At 33.5% G+C, this 19961-nt stretch overlaps 2 protein-coding genes across 7 annotated transcripts in view; one reads left to right on the top strand and one right to left on the bottom strand.

Annotated features, from left to right (window-relative positions):
• Positions 1–18332, bottom strand: part of Abcb1 (ATP binding cassette subfamily B member 1) — a 222447-nt gene extending 204115 nt beyond the window's left edge. Inside the window, exon 1 of the mRNA XM_087204488.1 lies at positions 18204–18332. The gene's annotated coding sequence lies outside the window, so the exon portion shown is untranslated. The remainder of the gene's footprint in view (positions 1–18203) is intronic.
• Positions 1–19961, top strand: part of Rundc3b (RUN domain containing 3B) — a 171363-nt gene that overhangs the window by 49677 nt on the left and 101725 nt on the right. For 5 of the 6 annotated variants that reach the window (XM_087204491.1, XM_004862416.4, XM_021242644.2 and 2 more), the window contains exons 3-4: positions 2428–2561; positions 15252–15337. In XM_087204491.1, coding sequence (XP_087060617.1) covers positions 2532–2561; positions 15252–15337 — 116 coding nt within the window. In that variant the 5' untranslated portion in view covers positions 2428–2531. Of the gene's footprint in view, positions 1–250; positions 471–2427; positions 2562–15251; positions 15338–19961 lie in introns of those variants that run through there. The other variant, XM_021242647.2, reaches the window with a different exon arrangement.

Below are 19961 nucleotides of genomic sequence, written 5' to 3'. Positions count from 1 at the left end.
AGCAAGTAATTGGAAAATCTTAACTTTGAATCATTCTGTTTTGTGATGCAAGAGCAACTTGGTTTCCTTAACTACAAGTATTTGTAGGAATAATAACAGTAGCAATAATTAAGGTTAATCTACTACTTAATATGAAGTAAGTTGTGATGCTGCTTGCTGTTCATGTGTAACCTCATCTAATCCTCACAATAGTGCCATTGGGTACTAACTAGAATCATTCTCAATTTGCAGAAGAGGCTCAGACATAAAGAATGAATTTAAGTCATTTCCTCAATACCACATAAGTAGAAAGTGATCTAATTCAAGCATACCTGACTGAGAAGCCTGTGTTCTTACCCTCCTGGTTATCCTTCAATCCTGGTATCCATCCTTCAGATGACTAACAAATTGATAACATGAAAAGTACCCTAAAGACAAACTATATGGAGGTATTGTACCAGGAACTCAAAGAAGAAGCCAAATGAAAAATGGTGAGAGATTAAGAGAAAGAAGAGAGAGACAAATGTTCCTATGGTTTTCTATTTGTAGATAGTAGGATTCGATTTGTAAAGAGACATTGAATTATATAATTATTTGAATAAGAATTTATAGATACTTTGTATTTTTATTTACATAGACACAGGTAAATATATTTGTCTAATAGTTATAATGTAGCATACAGATAATATTAGAATGTCATCAAAACTGTTACTATATAAAGATACTAGTAGGAGTTTTAAAATACAAGTAGTTAATGTTTATTGTCATTAAAATGGTGTGTTTGTGCTGATTTGCCAATTCATTTGTTCAACAGATATTTATTGAATGTCTACTGTGAGCCAAACATGGTGTCAAGTGCTGGAGATTGGTCTAAAGGCAAGGCACAATTCCTGCCTTAGTGATTTTACCACCTAATATGTGAAACAGTCAATTAATGAATTGTATGAATGAATAGTCACATAGTACTGTGCCAACTGTGGGACTCTTTGTAGAGATCACACCTGGCTTACTGTGAGAGAAAGGGAGGCTTTTGAAAAATGTCCTGAATGCAGAATCATGATTCTTAGAATTTCTTTTGGTTGCGTAGCCATGAGTACATCATTAGACCTACCAGGAGAACTTTTTAAACAATACCAATGCCTGAGCTCTCCCTCTCCCCTAGTGATTTATTACTCAATTTGTAGGGAGCCCAGACACCAGTATTTTTAAAAAGCAATCTAGTTATTCTAATGTGCTTCCTCTTGGTCATTTCAGACATTATTCCTAAAATGGTGCTTGCTGATAAGAATAGTTTTTGATGACTCTTGAGAGGAGTTGTTAATGGGGAAGGGGAGATTTGGAATAAATATAATTCAAAATGAAGTATACTTCTATGTTAAGATTATGAAACTTCCCTCAATAAGACTAATTACTCTATAAACTTGTAAAGAAAATATTACAATGTCTCTTGTATCCCATTTAAAATAAGTGTATTGGGCTGGGGATTTAGCTCAGTGGTTCTGTCACCTCCCTCGCAAGCACACGGTCCAAAGTTTGATCCCTGGTACCAAAAAAAAAAAACCAAAAAAAAAAAAATAAGTGTATAAAGTGGTTCCAGGGCCAGAGATTTAGCTCAGTGGCTCCATGCCTGCTTCACAAGCGCAAGGTCCTGAGTTTGATCACCAGTACAAAAAAAACACCAAACAACCAAAAACCAAAACAAAATGGTTCCAGTGGGCTTAATACTTAAGTCCTACATAGAAATATTAATGCTAGTATAAGGTATACACTATAGAATACTTGGTCATGAACAGACAGTTACCTAAATTTGAGAGGTAAGAATGTTAAATGCCTAAAGTGTTTTTCATGTGTTAGTGACTAGAAGAGAGCAAATGAATTACAGTTAGAGGGGTGATTTATAGATGAGAAGGGTTGAGTGGAGGATTACAAATCATCAGTGAATATGGGATTCTAATTGATCTTGTTTCGTTATAAGATGGACCACACATTGTTTCATGTTTTGAAATATTCCTTGAAGAGGAAGAGGTTGTCATTTTTTTTAATTTTTCAAAATAGAAGGTTTAGAGTTCAACTGGTTAATGTAAATCATTGTTCTACCTAGTGTACAGGAAACACAAATAAGATTTTCCATGTGTTATCTAAAAGATTTAGATAATAAGATACTAAGCTGCAGATATTTTTAGTGTCTAGATCCTTTTTATTTCATTTAGCTGAATTGTTATTGTTGAGAAAACTATGATCTAGACTAAATAAGTCAGTTTTCCCAGGTAAAATCACTAGTTAAGGGTAGGGTGGAACTATATTTAAGGCTTTTGATACCTAGATAAGTGCCATTTCCACAGTGACACACTGTATGACCCTGTATTTTTCAGAATTGTGCTGTTTTTGCAAAGCAAATTTTCTAGTGTAGTTTTCTTTTATTTTTATATTGCAATTTATCTCCTAAAGGTCAAGTAACCTGGTTTGGTTATGAAAGTCCTCGTAGCTTCTGGGACTACATCAGAGTGGCTTGCCGGAAAGTTTCACAGAATTGTATCTGCAGCATTGAAAATATGGAAAATGTCAGTTCGTCTAGAGCTAAGGTAAGACATTGGTAGTATGTAGTGTGTATAATCTAATTGTGAATAATTTTGACCTAAGTAAAAAATCTTGAAATTTTGCAGATAATTAATGTTTATTTTCTTTCTTTTGTTGAGATTAAGCACCTGACTAAATTTGACATGTCTTAGAGGCTTGTTTCTTTTTCCCTCTTTTTTTTTTTTTCATTTTATGTAATTATTTTAGAATGCTCTTGAGTCTTTACTGTTGCATCTTGAACTACAGCAGGGTATGGAAATACTACAAATTTCATTTTAGGAAGCACAAAATATTTTCTGTTTTAATATATTGAATTATCTAAGCCAATGGCTCTCAGTGTCCTATAGGAAATTGGTAGTGCCCATAACCCTTTCTATAATGGTTTTTAATCTCAAAACTATTTTTATATAATACTGTTATTTTGCCTTTTCACTATGTTATCATTTACAATGCTGATGCACAAGCAATGGTGAATAAAACTGCTGGTTCCTTAGCAGAAATTGAGGCAGTAGCATCAAACTATACTATGGTAGTAGTATTTGAGTCTTTCTCTACTCTACACTCAGTATACAAAAGTCAGTTTCACTTAGAATGCCCATAATGGTTCAGTAAACATTGACTTTATTAAACTTCAACTTTTTAGTTTACTTCTTCATAATATCCTCAGTGACAAAATGGAAAACATGCATAAAACATTTTGATAGCATTTTTTAAATGATAAGTTTATTAATGCATTTTAGGTATACAATATGATGACATTCATCACTGGAAATTTGTACCTTTACATGATATATCTTGGTTCTTATTTTTTCCTCATTTCCCTGCCCTCCCTTCAACCCCTCCACCCCTCTCTATTTACAAAGACTTTGTTCCCATTTTTTCTTTCTCTCATATTTATTCCTTTCCCTTCTTTCCTTTCCCCTACCCCTTCTTCTTCCCTTTCCTCTTTGGACCTTTTCTTCCTATTTCACATTATCTGTTATACATTTTTATCCTTATTTACACTTTCAGTTTCTCACACCAAAGAAACTACTTGGTATTTACGCATGTGTCCTATTTATTTCACTTAAGAGTATGGCCTCATTGTGCATCGTTTAGCTATAAATGTCTCTAGTTTCTCATTCTTTATGGCTGAGTAGTAGTCCATTTCATAAAAAAAGAAAAACCAAATCCTCTTTATCCAGTCTCCAGTTAATGGGCAATTGGGCAATTGATAGCATATTGAAATTTGTGTTTGCCTTAAGAAAGGTATTTGTGTGTTTGTGTTAATTATACACTGAACTAGATGCTTTTTTTCATGTTATTCTAGTTTTACTAGAAAGAAACTTACATATTATAATTTGTTAGGCTTAAGCATTTGGCAGACATTTTCCTGAAAAAAATGAAACAAATAGGCTTTCTTCTTGAAGAAGTCACTTGAACAAACAGTTGACAACACTGATTGCCAAAATTAAAGCTTTTAAGGTAAACACTAGACTTTTGGAAAATTCATACTTAACACTTCAAGCTTGATACCTTGATACCTTGATGAATCTTGACAAAGATTTTCCTGATAACACTGACTTCATATTAACAAGTATATTTTTAATTACTTAATGAAATTATTAAATTTGATAGACCTGTGTAAATTATATTTTCCAAATGAGAAGTTCATGGTATTACAAAAGCATGGGCAAAAGATTAATTCAAAGTACAAAATAGACCAATGGATTTAATGCAATACAATATTAAAAGTTCATTGATTTGGTTACATATTTCATTTTGCAATTAACTTTTAAGAAATTATCTTTTACTGAGTTTTGATGTAGAATCAAGAAAATATCCACAAGCATCCGAAAAAGCTATTGAAACACTCCCTTTCCAGCTCTATCTGTGTGAGACAAGATTTTCTTCATATACTTCAACTAAAACAACATATTATAACTAATGGAATGCAGAAGCAGATATCTTGTTCCCTTTTATTCAGCTAAAAATGTAAAATATAGATACTTTTCTCAATTTTTGTTTTACAAAAATAGTCATTTTTCATAAATATATTTAATGTTAATATGTAATGGGTTACTTTCTAAATTGCCCAACATTTAACATTTTTCTAGTCTTATAGTAAATATTGATAGCTATAACCTATATAGAAGATCTTTTAAGGACCTCAGTAATTTTATTAGATTATAAAAAAGTTTGAGCTAAGCTATATCAGTTTTAGCTTAGGAATTTTATTTATGCTATTAGGTTGCCATAAGTAGAAAATAAAGAGTGGAAATAGATATTTACAGTTTGAAGATCAAGACAATTTAGTTCATGATGTTAGAATTACAAAATTACAATTCCATCTTGTGAGTTTGTATCAATTTTCCCTTCATTTTCCTTACGGTTTAAGAATATCTTGGTTTCTTTAGGTTAATATTAAAAGACTACTTGAGGTATGCCATGTGCATTTCTTCAACAGAGGAAAGTATTTATTTATAGGACTAGTGTGTCCCCAATGTCCAGAAGGTAACTGAGTGGTAATAAACATTAGAAATGCAGCATTTAGACCTGGTGGGCCAAAGAAACACCACCTCTCTTAAACGAGGCTCTTGGGAATAGTCCTGGAACAACAAGATGTTCCCTGGCAGAGTTAATGTTTATTCTTTAAAAATCTTGTGTTGAGCATCAAAACCCCATAGAAAAATCATGTTCCAAATCCTGCATTTATACCTTTCTTTGCTCAGGCCTCAAAGAGATTCCAATTAGTAAAGAAAGAGATCTTTGATTTGCCTGGCTATGCAGAAAGAAGTGTAAGGGCAAGATCTACTCAATCACAAGTGCCAAGTATCAGGATTGAAGGGTCAAACAAATGTGTAAGATGGCAGGTTTATTGCATCTAGAGCTGCAGTCTCAAATGACTACTAACATGTTGCACGTTCGCCCTGACTTGACACGTGTGAAAAACGTGTCAGCTAAAGCACTAAACTTACTTGATAAATAATTTACAACTCTGTACTTGGGACCAAAATAGCTTTATTTTTAAATATTATATAAGGGGCCAGATTTATTATGATTATACTTTTAGAATTAAGCATATAGCAGATTAAATAATGAAAGGCATAGATGCACTATGGACTACTTATGGAGTAATGAGCAATTTGGTATAGAAACATTTAAAAAATTTTTTTAAAATTTAGTGTTGTAGATCAAATCCAGGACCTCATGCATGCTAAATAAGAGCTCTGTCAAAATTTAGTAGAGTTGAATTGGAATTGTGTGTATCCTGGTACTACCATGCCACTATACAGTACTCATGTGGTATTGTAGAAACTTGTCACTGTGGGAGATTTGATACTTAGTCCCCTAGTTTAAAATAAAATGCACACCATTCCATTTCTTTGCCTGACCTGTAACAAATTGAGCCTGTTTCCCAAGATCTAAACATAGCTTAACAATAGAATAGAATGTTTAAACTGAAGATTATGTCTTCATCTCAGGTTATATTTGCAGTATTTCTTTCTATAATATGCAAGGATTCTAAGACATGAAATCTCTGAGGCATAAACTTACTTAGGTTTCAGAGTAGATTTACAACCCTTAGAAAACCGACTTCAAAAAATACTAACTTATTTCACTCTTCTGAATCTTCATTCATTGGAATCTTCCCCATCTGGTCTTGTGCTAATTACTTATAATTACATGTGATATAATAATTATATTATCATTGCTAAAAACCACTCATAACTGAACAGTTACTACTGTTACTGAACTTGCATATATTTGCAATTCTTAGTTTTCTGACTGGTTTCAAGTTCAAGAAATCTTCCACTCTTTTTTTTGTCTCAAAGACTAAATCCTATATTGTTCTTGAGTTCTTCCTCCCTTCCAGCATACTTTTGTAGTTTTCACTCTCTTTTCATTTTTAAGAGTTCTTCTAGGTAAGTTTGGCTTTCCTAGTTTGTAGTTGTTTATGCTATACATTCCTCTTATTTAGTTGACAGAACAGTTTCTGCATAGTAGTCATATGAACCATTCATTTACCCGTGCATCATTCCACTCAGTAAATTTTTACTGAGCACCTACACCAGGTCAAATCTGAATGTAGTCCTTAGTGCATTCTCATTACATATATCCTAGTCCTACCCTTCCTAGTGTTGTTTTGTTTCTTGTCTTATAGCTTACTTTGTACTTCTTCACTAGCTAGCCTGGTCATAGACACAGGTGAACCACTGACAGAGTCAAAGGTAGAGGGGTATCAATCACAGATGCACCAGGTTTATCAACTTCTAAAACTTTACAGTAAGCTAGTATTGTGAAGAGACCATTTCAACTATTGTTTTCTATTATTGACGTACAAATCATTTTCTTCTCTTTTATCTACTTGATATTTACTGTATCCAGTTCTTTTTGTGTTTGTATGAAAACTGGAAAATGTTTGAAAAGCTTGAAATACAGTTTCCCAGGCAGAAACTAGAGAAATTCTGATTCTGCCCATTTATTTTATCCATATAAAATACTAGCTTCAGATGAATCTTTCTAATACATTTTTATCATTATATCTCTTTTCTCTCATTGCTACCAGTAGCTCCCATTTGTAGTAGCTAAAAGCAAGTTTCTTAACACTTTCTATTTTATCCATTTCTTCAGTAAGTATATATTGAGTGCCTACTACATCACTGTTACAACTGTTTGGTGGGGATATAGTAGCAGGTGAAAAAGATAGCAAAGAGAAAATACTATGTACATTACATTGTAGTAGTACAACAAACAGATTTACACACACACACACACACACACACACACACACACAATATAATCTCAGAAGCTATGGAAAGGAACCAAAGAAGAGCTTACAAAGTGATAGGAGTGGTGGTAGAAGGCACATTTTTCTTAGGGTGGTTAGAGAAGGCCTCTCTGAGGAAATAACATTTGATTCAAAACTGGAATTAAGGAAAGAAATGTGCTATTCAATTATTGAGCAGAGTTAATGAGATAAAGAATAAAAGATATGGTCATTATTAAGAGCTTGGAAGTTATTCTCGGTGCAAAAGGAGGCTATTTGAGAAGTACTTTTTTCTTATTTAGAACAGTAGAGTAATAAGATTTACATTTTTAGAAGGTTCACTCAGTCCTGTATGGAACATACATGGAGGGAGGGCTGGAAGCAGAGAATCTAGTGGGAAGAGTATAATTGGAGTCTAAAACAGAGATGCTTTTTGAGGTAAGGAAATAATGTTTCTGGTTCTAGTGATAACAAAGTAGCTTGTATCAGAGGAACTGTTCTGTAAGAATGATTGTAAAAGTTGAATAAAATGCACAGAGTCACAAATTTAAGCCATAAGAGAAGAACCAAGCCATGAGAACTTGAGTAGCCACTATCCTGAGAGAAAGATTACATGAGCTGAATCCCACATTCATGTTGGCTTTACTCAAAGTTCTGTGTATGTTCACATCATAGGTATAAAGGTTAAGCACAAAATTACGGAGGTGGGTGTTCTTTTTTTTTATTTCTGTGGGGTATGGAAATATAAGTTGGAACATGGAATTGCCAATGAAATCAGGGTTTAGAGGAAAAATCTGACAAACATACATGAAATTGTACATGAAGTTTTACTCTAAGGTAATTACCAACCAAGCTGAAACCAGCAGGTAAAATGAAAAACAGCTAATTGAAGATTTCACAGTCTAACTCTGGAGTGATAGAGGTCAAGAGTATAAGGACAAACAATATGGGGGGGTTTCAGTGGGGGACCCAGAAAGGTTTCATTTGAGGTAAAAGGAGAATTTAGAAGATCACCCATAGAGTGAAGCTCAGCCGGTCCCAGCCCACGGAAGGAAGCTCCCCGCCTCCATCCTAGGCTCCTAGGGCAATGAAGCTCAACCGGTCCCAGCCCCTGGAAGGAAGCTCCCTGCCTCCATCCCAGGCTTCTAGGACAGAGAAGCTGAGCCGGTCCCAACACCTGGAAGGAAGCTCCCCTGCCACCATCCCAAGCTCCTAGGGCAGAGAAGCTGAGCTGGTCCCAGAACCCGGAAGGAAGCTCCCCTGCTGCCATTCTAAGCTCCTAGGGCAGAGAAAGTGAGCCGTGTGGGTGCCAGAAGCACCCCCCCGCCCGCCGTGGAAATGAGAAGACACGTAAACAAGCCTCAAAAACAGACTTCCAGATCACCTACAGCAACCCCAAAGGGAAACGAGATGGAACACTCTGATACTCAACCACCTGGACTCTCTGAACTGTCAACAAAAGAGGATCTGGGAAAAATGAAATCAGAAATAATTACTCAGATAACAGCAAAGATTTTGCTCATGGTGCAAGACATGATTAATAAATCTAGAGAGAACACAGATAAAAAAATAGAGGCTCTGAGGAACATGATGGAATCCCAACATAGGAAACAAATGGAATCCATAAAACACATGCAAACAGATTTCCAAGAGATTAAAAACTCCATCGAAAGTCTGCACAGCAGAATGAACCAGTGTGAGGATAGAATTTCACATATAGAAGATAAGATTGCAGTTAGTGAGGAGGAAAAGAAAAATTGATTTAAAATTGTAAGGGAACATGAGAAATCAATCCAGCAGCTGCTAGATGATGCAAAGAAGAATAACATAAGACTGATTGGAGTCAATGAAGAAAGAGGAGAGAGTGCAGATGACATAAAAAAACTGTTCACAGAAGTGATGGCAGTAAACTTCCCAAGGAGGGGAAAAGAACTTGACATACAGATAAGTGAGGCATATAGGACTCCGGCTAGCCTTAATAAAAAAAAATCTACACATAGGCATATCATAGTTAGGATTCCAGAAATCCAACAGAAGAACAAAATTCTACAAGCAGTGAGAGAAAAGAAACAAATCACATACAGAGGAAAGCCCATCAGAATCACAGCAGACTTCTCAATGCAAACCCTCAAGGCAAGAAGAGCTTGGAGTGATGTATTTCAAGCCCTAAAGGAAAACAGCCTCCAACCCAGACTGATGAACCCTTCGAAACTATCTTTCAAAATTGATGGAGAAATAAGATGCTTTCATGATAAAGAGCACCTCAGGAACTTCATGAATACCAAACCGGCACTCCAAAATATTTTAGACAATACCCTAGGAAAAGACAATGAGGATCACAACCCCAGGAAACCCAGCAGAATGAATCCATTGGACGTGACAAATTAAACCCAAAGGGGGAGAATCCAACAAAAAGAAAAAGTCATGACAAGGCTTTTAAAACTTTTAACTTCCTCTCCCTAATGAGGGTATAATTCAGTCTTGTTATTGTACTGATTACTATTTTTCTGATTCTAGAGTTGCACACCATTCCTTTTGCTATACTGGCTATTTATCATCTTCTTATGTCTACTTTTTAATTGGGTTGTCTATTAATGAGCTGTAAGAGTTCTTTATATATTCTGGTCATAGGTTATATGCATTGGAAATATGGTCTGTTTAAGGACTACTTTTCATTTTAATGATGTCATTTAAAGTTCTGAATTTTGATGGAATCTCAATTATCAATTTTTTCTTTTATACATCATGTGTTTTGTATCCTAGGTAGTTCTTGCCTACCCTGAATTCATAAACATTTTCCCTTATAATTTCTTCTTAAAGTTTTATACTTTTAGGCTTTCTTATTTAGGTTCAGAGATCCCTTCAAGTTATTTTCATGTATGGAAATGAAGGGTTGAGGTTAATTTTTTTATATACGGATACCAGGTGTTCTAGCGCCGTTTGCTGAAAACACTATCTCTTCCTCGGCTCTTGAATTGAGTTTATATTCTATAAAATGCTAATGTTAAATAATCTTTCAAAACTCAGTGGACCATATATGTATGGTTCTATTTCTAGATTCTGTTTTTTTCCAATGATCTATATGTCTTTCCTTACTCCAACACTGCCTTGATTACTGTAGCTTTAGAAGAAGTCTTAAAATTAGGTACTAAACGTCTTCCAACACTGTTTTTTTTCTTTTTTTTTAACTTTTCTAGGTCCTTTGTACTCCTACATAACTTTTAAATTTCAATATCCAGTTCTTCATTTATAGGAAGTATACACAGACCTGAATTTTTATATATACCTTGTGTTTTCTAATCCTGCTAAATTCAAGTACAAGTTCCAGGGGCTCCTAGAGATTTCTTAGTATTTTCTCTGTAGATGATCATTTCATCTACATATAAAGATTTTGCTTCTGCCATGCCAGTCCTATCCTAGTTGTGCCATTTTATTGCCAGACTATTTTGGTGGGGACTAGGTTTCAAAGTTTAATGGACAGATAAAGAGTAAGCATATCTGCCCTTGTTCCCCACCTTAAGGAGAAAGCATTGTATCTTCTCCATTCATATAAGGCATTCTCGCTGGAAGTATGGAGTACATGTCTTTAATCTGTTGAGAAGGTTCTGTTCTACTGCTAGTCTCCTGCTAGTTTTTACCATGAACAGCTGTAGAATTTGGTCCAATACTTTTTCTCCAGCTAGTGACAGGATCATATGGCTTTTTCCTTTCCTCTGTTAAAATGATGACTTTTGGGGGTGGATCTTCCAATGCTGAACCAACACTGCCATCCCTATAACAAAACCACTTTCTACATCCTGCCAGATCTGACTTCTAATAGTTTTCTTTGTTAAAAAAATTTCTATCTGTGTTCATACTTTTTTCTTCTATTATCTTTATCCAGTTACAGGATTAGCACAATGTTGAGTTCCTAAAATGAGGGGAGAAGTGTTCCTTCTTTTTCTGCTTTAATTGTTTGATATAATTTATCAGTTAAAATGTTTATGAGCCTGCTGTTGTCATATAGGTAGGTTTTCAAGCTAGGAATATGCTTTCTTTAATAGGTGCTATTCAAATTTTATATTTCCTCCAGAGTTAGTTTCATCAATTCGTCTTCTAAGTTACTTCTTAGAAGTTGTCAAAATTTATTTCAAAAAAGATTTTTGTAATATGCTATGTCCTTTTAAATTCTGTAAAATCTGTGGTAATGTCTCCTAGATCTTAATATTGTAATTTAAAAATGTATAACTGATATTGTGTAACAGGAAGAAAAGGTCTAAAAGAGCAGGGGAATTGGGAGGGGTAGGAGAAGGGAAAAATAGGGAAAGGAAAAAATATGAGAAAAGGAAAAAAATGGAAACAAGGTCTTTGCAAATAGGGAAGGGTGGAGGGGGTGAAGGGAGGGCAAGGGAAGGGTAAAAAAAATAAGAACCAAGAAATGGTACAAGATCCCAATGATGAATGTAACTGTATTTTATACCTAAAATGTACCAATAAAGTTAATGGGGGAAAAAAAAAGAAGATCACCCATTAAAAGGCCTGAAAGTATGCCCTAAATGATGCAAGGCAATTTTCTAGTACTTTGTATGCCTTCCAGAAGAAAATAAATTTACTCTGGTGAAAGGTAGCATCAGAATCCTACCATTTTTTATAAACTCCATTATTCATTCCAAGCTTATCAGATATATCCAAGCAGATCAAAGGACTGAACCCAAGAAAATAAAAAAGGCCAATTGAAACAGACCTATGAGTTATAAAGATTATAGACTTTTAAGTAATTAAAATAAATTAAAAATAGAAATAAATATGAATACTACTAGGAAAGTGGATTTTTTTTTAAAAAGACCTAACTGCAAGAGGTACGTTCTTATGAAACATAGAGGACTTATACAAAAATTGACCAGTTCATGCCAATGAATTTCAGAGGGTTGGAATCATGTATAATATATTCTCTAACCACAGTGAAGTTAGGCTAGAATTAAGAAAAATAAGTAGAAAATGCTTTTGAGTGAAATTGGGAAGAACTTCTAAATAACATGTATAAAAAAGGAAATCATAATCAAAGTGGAAATATATTTGGAAAGTAAGGATAATAAAATACAGCATATAATAAGTTATACTTAGAGGAAAACATGTTTGTGTATTTTTATAAAAGAGTAAAGACTGGAAATAAGTGATCAAAGCTTTCATCTCTATAAGCTATTAAGAAAAGTAATAAGCTGCAAATGGAAGGAAAGAATGAAGAGCAAAATTTTAATTTAAACAAATATATACTAGAAAAAAATCTAAAAATTAAAAATAGATTTTTTTAAAAAGAGCAATACAGGGCCGGGGATTTAGCTCTGTGGTTCCACTGCCTGCCTTGCAAGCACCAGGTCCAGAGTTAGATCCTTGGTACCAAAAAAGAACAAGCAATACAATTGATAAACTTCTAGCAAGACTATTCAAGGACATAAAAGATAATATAAATTATCAATATCAAGAAAAATAAGAGACCAATATACCCAATAAACATTAAAAAACCTAGAAGAGAATATTATTAACTTCATAGTGATAAATTTGAATATTAGATGAATAAATTCTTTGAAAAATGTCACTCACCAAAACTCACAGAAAAAGGACATCTTTATATCCTGGTACCTGCTAATGATATTGCATCTGTAACTAATAACCTTCCCCTTGTGAGCTCACTTTTTAATTGATTTGTCTTTGTCTTACAGATTTTAAAGAAATTTTTTGTATTTTATGGATGAGTGTTTTTGTTAAATATGTTTATAATTCAAATAACTTTACCCACACTATATTTGTCTTTTTCACTCTTAAAATGGTAATAATTCATCCTCTAAAATAGAAAGGTAGAGTGTATGGGTTTTAATGCAGTTAAGTTGGTCAGGGTTATGAGAAAATGAGGTTCCTTTTTCAAATTGTATCTTTTTTTTTTCTTCATAAAGTACAGTAGTATTGTAACCTAACACACAAGTTTTGGGAGAACTAACTATCTTAATGTACATAAAGCTCTTAAAACAGGATCTAGCACATATTAATTATACTTTTATGAAATATTGACTAGTTTTAGTATTGTTTTCAAAAACGTCTATTGATTTACTGTTAACAATCAGTATTCTAAATTCTTTAATGTAGTTCCAGCTTTTCTGCTTCTAGACTCCCAACAACTTTTACGTCTATTTTTCTTATATTCTAGTAAAAGTCCTTTGGTTGAAAAGAAAAGAAATTAAAATTGGCACATTTTATTAGTAGAGAATTCCATACATATCAAGGACAGGAAACTAAGTGCAGCTAGTTTTGTGTGGATTAAACTTAATAAATTAGGAAGCAGGAATTTCCCATATTTCTTATCAACAACAGCACAATCTCCTGTGCCTAATTTTCTCAAGGTAGAACCTTTCCTGCTTCTGTATTGGTGACATTGTGGCCTTTTGATGCAAGATGTCACTATTAGTTTCTGTGTTTTTAGAGGAAATTTCAAGAGAGAGTCTTGAGACTGCTGGCCAGCTAGTGGCTTGCCTTTTCCTTCCTTTGTTCCAGTCTGCCACAGCTTATTTTAAGTTCTCCTAGGCTTACGCAGAAGGAAAAATAGACTGAGCACAGGGAAAGATGAAAGTGTTGAGCTTGGTGGGCAAACTGACTGACTTTAACTACATCCGTATTACTCATTTTCTTTCCCATAGTACTGCTGCTTTTAGCCTCACTGGGTTTTATCATTGCCTAGATTGGCTCCTTTTTGACCTTTTCTTTTTTTTTTTTTCCTTAAATTCTTTTATTGGTACATTTTAGGTATACAATACATTTACATTTATCATTGGGAACTTGTACCTTTACATAATGTATCTTGGTTCTTATTTTTACCCCTTTCCCCTGCCCTCCCTGATTTTGACCCTTTTCTAGCCACCAGTTTGGAAAATTCAGTAGACTTGTAGACATTTTCATGAGTTATTCTCCCTTACTAATACTTGGCCATCATACATATTGATTAATATCACCTTTATTCCGAACTGCCACTACAGGGTTTCAAATTTCTATCGATTCAAGCTTCATAAATTTTTCTGGAAATTTGTGAAAGGGTGAGTGAAAATGAAAAGTACCGAATATTAAAAGTATCTCTACAAATAGGATCTTTCATTCTAAATGATCTGTAAGAAATACTTAGGAGTACTTAAAAAAGATTGATCAATCTCAACTATTGAGAGATACTAAAACTTTTCAGTACAATGAAATTTTTTATAGGTAACAATTATTTGTTGCTTGCTCAAATATGCTAGCCTCTGGGGTTTTTGTTCTACTGTATTTTGGTTTTTGGTGCTGAGGACTGAACCCATTCTAGCAAGTGTTCCTACCCCTGAGCTGCATGCACAAACCATGTGTTTTTTGTTTTGTTTTTTTCTTTTTAAGTTTAAATATTTGGTAATAGTTTTTAGAATTCTCTGTGGTCTCCACATTCAGAAGCTCATGATTTGGGTACATGATTAATCATGCAATTTGGAGTTCACTGTTAGTTGTATAAAAGCTTCTTCTGGAAGGATAAGATAGGAAATTCTGTTGAGTGGTAATAGAGTTGTTAGTGTTGGGAAAAGACCCTGGCCCTCATGTTTTGTAAGGAGATTTATTTTACATTAAAATGTTGACTTTTGGGCTGAAGTAGAGTTTTATCTTATGATTATCTTATATGATTCAAAACAAGTCTCTAACTCAGTATTACTACTTTCCCCAATTGGAGAATAGAAAGTTAATTTGATATGCTGTACCTTACACCTTCTGGAAAACAAAATACACACTATATATTCAAAATTTGCTACTTTTATCAACTTAAATATTTTTATTAGTCTTTATTAAATGTATATTTTGAATTAGTTGGTATTTATGTGTTAAAGTGATTATATTTTCAGTGGCATAGTAGGCAAAAATATTTTAAATTTTTTCATATTTAATTCTCTCTTCTTCCTTTTAGGGTAGAGCCTGGATCAGAGTAGCACTCATGGAGAAACATTTATCTGAATACATCTCTACAGCTCTGAGAGATTTTAAAACAACCAGGTTTGAAAGTCTTTAATTTTCTAATAATTTATTTGAAAGAATCACCTAAAGCATTGGAAATCATAATAGAATAAAGCTATTTAGTTTCTAAAGCCTTCAATTATTTTATTTTCTCTTTTTCTTACTGCTCAGGTAAAGTCAGTATCTTCTCAGGAAAATGTAATTTGTCAGCTGAACATATATTTACCTAGGTTTATGTAAAATATATACATTATACCTGGAATATCCTTTTTCTGAATCATTTCTGATTCTCATTCTTTCAACAGTTGAAGCTTCATTCTCTCTGTAGACTTTTCCCTGATCAATTTGAAGAATGATCTGTGAAATTCCTATAAATTCTTTTATCTTTTTATGCTGCAATTTTTCCTTACTTTTTTGTTTGTAAAGAATATAATTGAATTGTTTCCTTTTTTGTTTGTTTGTTACTGGGGATTAAACTTAGGGCCTTTGCACTGAGCTACATCCCAGCCCTTTTTATGTTTTATTTTGAAACAGAATCTTGCTAAGTTGCCTAGGTTAGGCTCTATTTACCTCTCTAATTCATATATATATATATATGAATTATATGAATACATATATATATATTTGCTTAATTGTGTTTTTAGGGTAGCCTATACTAATGATTTTTTTGCATTATATAGACTTAAGGGTGATAAGTCCCCCATTACCTCAGCAGCTATTATGTATAGTAGCTGCCCTCTTCCTATGGTGCCTTGCCCCCTCCCCTGTGTGACGTCATGCCAAGATGGTTGCTCCCACCAAAGAACAAACCCTTCTTCCCAGCATGCCCCTGTTCCCGCCTAAAGAATAACCTAATACTGGCTCACCTCCTACCACCTAGTGACATCACCGGCTCCTCCACTCCCTAGTCACTACTTCACTCAACCCCACCTCAGCCCCTACAAACCCCACCCCAGTCTCTATAAAAGACTCTCCCTGCCCCGGCCATATTGTTTTTGTCTCTTCTTTGTTCAGAGACAGCCCGGCAAATCTATTCCCCTAATAAAGGCTTGTTGTACCCTGGTCTGGTCTTGGTTTTCGGCCCTTTTACCTGACAAAGGGATGGTATACTGGGGCCATGTGAAAAACAGAACCTTACTAATTTTTTATGATGGTAGAAAAAAAAGGTACATTCAGGACAACAGTTATTCCTGTTTAGTTCTGTTCTGCTGATCTATATCTGTTGTTGAAGAAACCATTTTTCTGCATATCAAAAGTATTTATGCATGAAAATATTTAATAATTTTTTTACCTTAGACATGTACTGTCTAATGCCACTAACTACAAGCTAACTATATAAGTTAAAATTAATTAGAACTACATAAAGTTCCAAATTTAGTTCTTCAGTTGCTGTGTCACATTTCAGGTGCTCAGTAGCCATATGTGGTTACTAGGTAGCACAGATAGAGAACATTTTCTTTCTTTTTTTTTGTTTTTGGTGCTGGGGATTGAACTCAGGTCCTTGTGCTTGTGCAGCAAGCGGCAAAACCACTGAGCTAAATCCCCAGCCCGAGAACATTTTCTTCTTCACAGAAAGTTGTATTGGGCAGCACTGCCTTTGATGCTTGTAAATTACCGTACTTATTTCTCCCTTATTATTCTGAAAACAAAGGCTAGTGACAACTGTAAACCAGTTTTTTTATTTGTTCTTTGTGTTTTTGGTACCAGGGATCAAACTCAGGACCTTGTACTTGCGAGGCAAACACGGTGCCACCTAGCTAAATCCCCAGCCCCTGTAAACCAGTTTTGATAGAGAAAATTAAGCAACAAGAATTCATATTTCTGGAATCTTAATTTTCATGTCCTGATACATTTTTAACATTCTGGATTTTGTGAAAACCTAGGCAGAGTTATTACAGATAACTAGCCAGTACAAATTACAGTATCTTTAATTAGATGCCTCTATCTTGTAAGTAATAAAACAACAGACTTTTAATTTGGGAGATACAGTGCTTGCTTCAGCGGCACATATACTTATTTGGGAGATATAAAGAGAAATGATCATGATTATAAATTTGATCATGACAGAAAGACTTCACTAAAAATTTTGCATAAATCATATATGTATATAGAGATTGCATTATTTTCTTGCAGTATGATGCTCAGGATATTTCTAAAGATGGATACATTTTTGCATTTATTATTTTTAGTAAATGACTTTATGAAAAATAAATATTGAGGATACTAGAGTTTTAAAAATAGAGCATAATTATGGATCCTAGTAGATGAAAACCTGAAAATCTTAAATTAATGAAATCAAAACTAAATTTATACAATAAGCATCTTTTCTAAATTTAAATTAAAATGTTAATAGTCTTTCTAAGTTGTTAGCCTTGTTTCTTAGTTTAAATGATTGAGTGGGGTAGAATAATTCTTGAATAGATTGTTTTTAGAATAAGTAGTTTAAATATTTAAAGCAAAATGTTTGTTGTCTTGTTCATAGGTGGTAGCCATGCTTCTTGATAAAAAGGAAATGATTCAGCTCTTAAAAGTCTATGAAGTAAAAATATTCTTGTAACAATACATAAATATGCTCTAAACAGAAATGTGTCCTAGGATATATATCCAGATACATATGCACACACCTACACATACATTTATATGAATAACTGTTTACATGTGAGTATAATGGGTTTGTAATTCCCAAGAAAGGAAATAAGTTATTTCAGAATTCTCATCTTAGAAATAAAAATGTTAAAAAATAAGGAAGATTTTCCTTTTACTATTTATACTCTTTTACTGAAATATAACCAAAGAAACTTTCAATTATAAATTTGAGTGCACATCTCTTAAGCAGACAAATATATTTGGAAGATTAAATTTGTGAAATATAAGCAAAATAATGGAAAGTATAGTTGTACCTTACCTTTTATATGAATGCTTCCTGAGACAAGTGCTTCTTATGGCATGGGAAATTGTCTCTAATCCTTTAGGAGTCTTGAGAGCATCTGAATCAACTGGATTTCTTCTTGCTCTGTCAGACTTCACAAAGAGTAATGATAACCTTTAAAATAGTTACAAGTATTTATGCCAGTACAGGAGGAGGAGCTACATAAGCTAAGGCAGGCAACTTTGAAGACACTAAACAGTGAAAATCTAAGGATAATTACGGGTGGAGGAAGGGTGGGGAGCAGAAATGAAAGTTTTCTTAGAGGGCATGACTAGCTGCAAGTACTAAAGGGATTAATGTGTTCTTTTTGCTAAGGTGGAAAATGTCTTAAAGAGCAACTGGGAAAAATCTCTCTTGAAGAGTTTCATGGTTAAGAGACTGGATATTATTGGGAAGTAGATTACTGGAGTTGGGAAGTGGGAAGTGAAGATTAGAATCTAAATTTTAAAAAGAAAAGAAAAAGTAAATAGAGAATTGCTATGGTCTGTTCCTGAGAAGATCTGCAAATGAGAATAAAGTAAGAATTGAGTTAATTTGCTCAAAGTTTTAATTTCTCTCCACCCACAGACTGAAAAATAATTAGAATTAGAAAAGTTAAACTAAAAAATTACAAATGTGATATTAGAAACAATAATGAAAATATTTTGGTAAGAATTTGAAGTAACAGATAAGGAAAATATAAAGATAAAATCATCTTTATAGAATTTCACATATTAGCTTACAGTTACAATAAAGAATTAATTTATAATGACAGAGTTGTATTCTGAAGAAATGTTAATTTTCACAGTATTTCAAAACAAAGGAAGAAATATGAAATAAAACTTTGTAAACTACTGAGCTGTCACAGAAAGATAATATGAGTTGGTAGAAAAGTAGATAGACAAGTAAGCATTAAGTTACCCAAATCTTTAAAGAGCCAAGAAAGAGTTTTGAAATATGGATATAATTAAAGGTTTTATATTAATATAATCATCTTATATCCAAGGATTCTCTTTCCACACTTTCATTTACCTACCATCTGAAAATGCTAAATGAAAAATTTTGGAAGTAAAGAATAATAAGTTTTAAGTAACTTTTGTTATGCTCTGTTGTTAATAATTATTCTATTTTATTATTAATTTCTTACCCTGTATTATTTATAAATTAACTTTATCATAAGTATGTAGTATAGGAAAATACAGAGTATTTACTTGCTCCTTGGCTTACTGTGGGGGTTATATCCCAATAAACCTGGGGTGACTTGAAAATATTTAATATACCTAACCTACCAAACATTGCAACTTAGCCTAGCTTACCTTAACATTCTTAGAACACTTAGGTTATAAGTGGCAAAATTACTTCATTTGGTCAAAATCACTTAGTACAAAGTATTTTATAATAGTAATCATATGATTGCATGGCTGCAGCACACTCCTGCCGCCCAGCATTACCCAAGAGTATTGTATTGCTTGTGGCCAGTCCAGGAATTCAAAATGTGTTGTTCAGTGTCTACCAAATGCATATTGCTTTCTTAGCATCCTTATGTACAAAAACATCACAAGTTTAACCATTCATTCCTAGGAGGCTGCCTACGTAAAGCTTGATATTATCCAGTTTCAGGTATCTGCTGAGGATCTTGGGACGTATTCCCTATGAATGAAGGAAGGCTACTGTATTAAGATGAAAAAGTAAACATTTTTAACAGTTGCTCTTGTGTAGTCTGTTATCTCACAGCCTAACCTCAAATGGATTAAA

The sequence above is a fragment of the Heterocephalus glaber genome, unplaced genomic scaffold (genome assembly GCF_053883595.1).
Source record: "Heterocephalus glaber isolate CG9 unplaced genomic scaffold, H.glaber_assembly_v1.0 deba00000546, whole genome shotgun sequence".
Taxonomy (NCBI): Eukaryota; Metazoa; Chordata; class Mammalia; order Rodentia; family Bathyergidae; genus Heterocephalus; species Heterocephalus glaber.
Note: the sequence above shows the minus strand (reverse complement) of the source record. Positions and strands in the feature narration are given on the sequence as shown.